The following is a 3,575-nucleotide window of genomic DNA, read 5'->3' as shown; positions in this document are numbered from 1 at the left end:
CCCTTAAACTGTGGGTTTTCCTTCTTTGGAAATGTGTCCTTGTACGATGTGAGGGTCTAAGGACAGAGGGTGTCGTATTGTCATACTGATATTATGTACAAACTGTGAAGTCCACTGAGACAAATGTAACATTTGTGATATTGGGCTATATAAATAAACATTGAAATGTCTTAACATGATTTCAATTGACTTATTTGGTTAAAACAGTAGTCAACATTTTGTACGCTTTATTGTTTTTGTCTTGTAATCTAGCTGATATTTAATAGCGCTACTTCTGCTTTTTCCAGGACAGCGTGGCTGAACCCACTGATGATGTTCAGGCTAGGCCACAGGACATCCAACCTCTGATCAAAGAGGCCACTCTCCTTCTCAAGGAGCCTCTGGAGACAATGGCAGGCCCCTTACGCACCTACAGAAAAAGAATACAGGTAGGTTTCATGGATGGTTGAATTACACCTTGGCAGGATGAAGTAGTAGAGTCTTAACTATTAACTGATGTCAAAAATGTTGCACTCACCACGTAGCTATATACCTCTTAAGGTATTATACCACTTTAAATATTGCCGATAACCTGATTTTATTACATTATTTAGTTAGTAATAACATCCTACCAAACAACAAGTCCAGCAGAGCTTTGTTCAATAAATACCTCTTTTTTTTCAAAGGGTGCCTTAAGATCTAGTTCTGGAGAGATCAAATAAATCAATGACATTTTTTGATGTAAAATGTTATCATGGGAAATAGCATTTTTGTCAGAAGTAGAAATTTAAGATCTCAGAATAGGGGCAATAGCCTGTCAGAAGAGAGTGGTTTATTTTTACACACTGAGAACTCAATTATACATTTCCACATATTTCTGTCTCAAACTAACCGTTTGCTTTCTTTCTTTCAGTTCATGACGAGGAAAATAAAAGAAGTGGATCTTGAGGCTCTCGCTCCCTCCCCAGAATGTCCAGCTGAGCAGTTACAGAAACTGAAGTTTGCTATACCTGAAGTATGAATGATTTCAACCCTTTTAACACTTCCTTCATACATCTTTGTTCATAAAGAACGTCTTCTTTAGGTTGTGGTGCCCTGTTGTAGTGTATACAGCATGTTAATCAATTTGTTACCATATGTTCCTACAATGTCACCAGGTGATGCAGACCTTGTTTGAGGCAGAACAGGTGTGTGCAGAGCTGCAGCACAGTGTGTCAGGGCTGGACAGTCGCCTGGCTGAACTCCTGCATTGGGAGTCTGAGGCTCGGGAGCTCTACCAGCTGCTGAGGGCCGCAGAGCGACAACCTCAGCGGGGCCAGAACCCACGAGCCAGTGTAAGATGATCCCCTGTATATGAATGTTGTTATGCTATCAATTCAAATTAGTTGTATCCTCCCAGGACTTTTTCTCATAAAGAAACCCTGATGTGGAATTTGAGGAAACGCTGATTTTGTTCAACTCCATTTTTTCCCTCAGGTTCTGATATCCCGTGGTCTGCAGCTGGAGGGTCAGGTGGTCACAGAGGAGCAGGACCTGCAGATGATGGTGATGACGAGTCAGAAGAACTCTCCCATGCAGTACCTCCATGCCTCCGCCATGCAGGACCGAGTGCGAGCCGCTGTTGCACAGTCACAGGCCAGTTTTCTTTGTGTAAATTACCTGAGCAAGCCATTGAGTTGTGTATGATCTTTACTTAGGAAAAGAGAAAGGCAGGGGCAGTTTTTCTAATGTGTTTGTGGTTTGAATTGCAGGAAGCTGTAGGTATGCTGAGCAGCCTGGGAGCCAGACGAGACAGAAGCAGAAGCCCACCAGAAGGGTCTCCTCCATCAAAAGTATTTAAACAGGCTAAAGAAAAGCCTCAACATCTGAGACAGTCAGAATCAGTCTCATGGTCAACTAAACAGCCTGAGAAAGAGTTAGTTCAGAGTCATGGAACCTTTGTGCCAAAGATAGTGGTGCAGGAATACAGAGAAACAAAGGTGACTTCTCCTCCATTGCCATATAGCTACGCAGAAGCTTTGATGCAGACCAGGACAAAGTCACCACCAGAAGTCCAGCATCAGGCCTGGACGGAGAAAACTTTACAAAAGCAGCAGCAGACTCTGGAACATGGATCGATACAGCAGCAACAGCTAATGCAGCAGCAACAGCAACAACAAGAATTGCAACAGCAAGAGCCGATGCAAACACTACCACAACTACAACAGCCGAAGCAAAAAAAACAACAGGTGGAGCAGCAGGTGGAAGTGGTAATAGACAGACAAACACCAGATCCCCACGATCAGACTTCATTTCAACAAGCACCTTCAAAGAAACCTCTTCCAAGCAACCAGGAGCTTCAAAGCAGGAAAACCCAGGCCTTAAAGAATCGGCCTTGGCTTCAGAAGCCAGCCTCAGGAGAGCATACAACGCCAGAACCGGATTCAACTCAGGAAACAACTGCACCAAGACAGACTCAGCCACAGTCAGACAAGGAAACAGCAAGAACCGTTCAGGTTGTTTCACAGCAAACGGTAACTACAAGGTCCCAGCCTGAGGGAAATGCAAAGGATACAAAGCAGTCAAAACAGCAAGAACTCCAACAAAAACCACCACGGCACCCTCAAAATGTAGAACAGAGGCAACAACAAAAAACGCAAAGTCAAGAGCAACAACAACCACAACAACAACTGGAGCAACAGAGAACTATTGCTGCAACTATTGCTGCAACAACAACAACAACAACAACAACAGGAAAAGCAACCACAGCCTATTGTAGGACAGGCTCAACCAGATTCAGACTCCAAGGCTAAATCCCAGTCTGTTGCTATGGTTCTGCCTCACCCTCAAGGAAAAGCCCAAATTCAGTCACAAACCAAAACTATGGTTCAGTCTAAATCCCAGCCAGTGGTCCAAATGCAGTCCACAAGTGTTTCCCACAGCACCACAGACAGTGAGCAACAACTGCGGACCATGTCTGAAACCAAAGTGAGCCAAGGTCAGTCACAGACACAAGGTCTGCTACAGTCCCATGGTCTCATAAAGACACAGGTTCAGACTCAGTCCCAAACATATGCCTCAGCTGGATCTCAGATGTCCCTGCAGCCACAAGGTGTAGCTCATGGCCCGACTGTAGCTCAGGTACAGGCGCTAGCTCAAGTCAGACCTTCTTCCCCTATGCAAGCCCCCCTGCAAGGCCAAATTCAGTATCCTGTACCATCCCACATTCAGCTTCGCAGTCATTCACAGTCGTGGGCTCCTGTAAGGACACCCTCACCTAAACCACCAACACCATCACAAACTCAAACCCATTCCCAGTCTATGGCCCAGTTCCCAACATATCCTCAGTCAATGCCCCAGCCTCAAATCCATCCTCAGTCAATGCCCCAGCCTCAAATCCATCCTCAGTCAATGCCCCAGCCTCAAATCCATTCTCAGTCAATGCCCCAGTCCCAAACACATCCTCAGTCAATGGCCCAGCCTCAAATCCATCCTCAGTCAATGGCCCAGCCTCAAATCCATCCTCAGTCAATGCCCCAGTCCCAAACACATCCTCAGTCAATGCCCCAGTCCCCAACACAGCCTCAGGCAATGCCCCAGCCTACAATCCATCCTCA

At 45.6% G+C, this 3,575-nt stretch overlaps 1 protein-coding gene across 1 annotated transcript in view; it reads left to right on the top strand.

The window, feature by feature from the left end:
• Positions 1-287: 287 nt before the first annotated feature.
• LOC104943765 (nesprin-2-like) overlaps positions 288-3,575 on the top strand; it is a gene marked incomplete at both ends in the record, with an annotated part of 20,542 nt that continues 17,254 nt past the window's right edge. The window contains 6 exons of the mRNA XM_010769229.1: positions 288-428; positions 893-994; positions 1,137-1,313; positions 1,456-1,614; positions 1,731-2,492; positions 2,593-3,546. Of these exons, the coding sequence (XP_010767531.1) occupies positions 288-428; positions 893-994; positions 1,137-1,313; positions 1,456-1,614; positions 1,731-2,492; positions 2,593-3,546 (2,295 nt within the window). The remainder of the gene's footprint in view (positions 429-892; positions 995-1,136; positions 1,314-1,455; positions 1,615-1,730; positions 2,493-2,592; positions 3,547-3,575) is intronic.

The sequence above is a fragment of the Notothenia coriiceps genome, unplaced genomic scaffold (genome assembly GCF_000735185.1).
Source record: "Notothenia coriiceps isolate Sejong01 unplaced genomic scaffold, NC01 NC01_scaffold00006738, whole genome shotgun sequence".
NCBI lineage: Eukaryota > Metazoa > Chordata > Actinopteri > Perciformes > Nototheniidae > Notothenia > Notothenia coriiceps.
The sequence above is the reverse complement of the archived record's forward strand: the minus strand, read 5'-3'. Positions and strand labels throughout refer to the sequence as shown.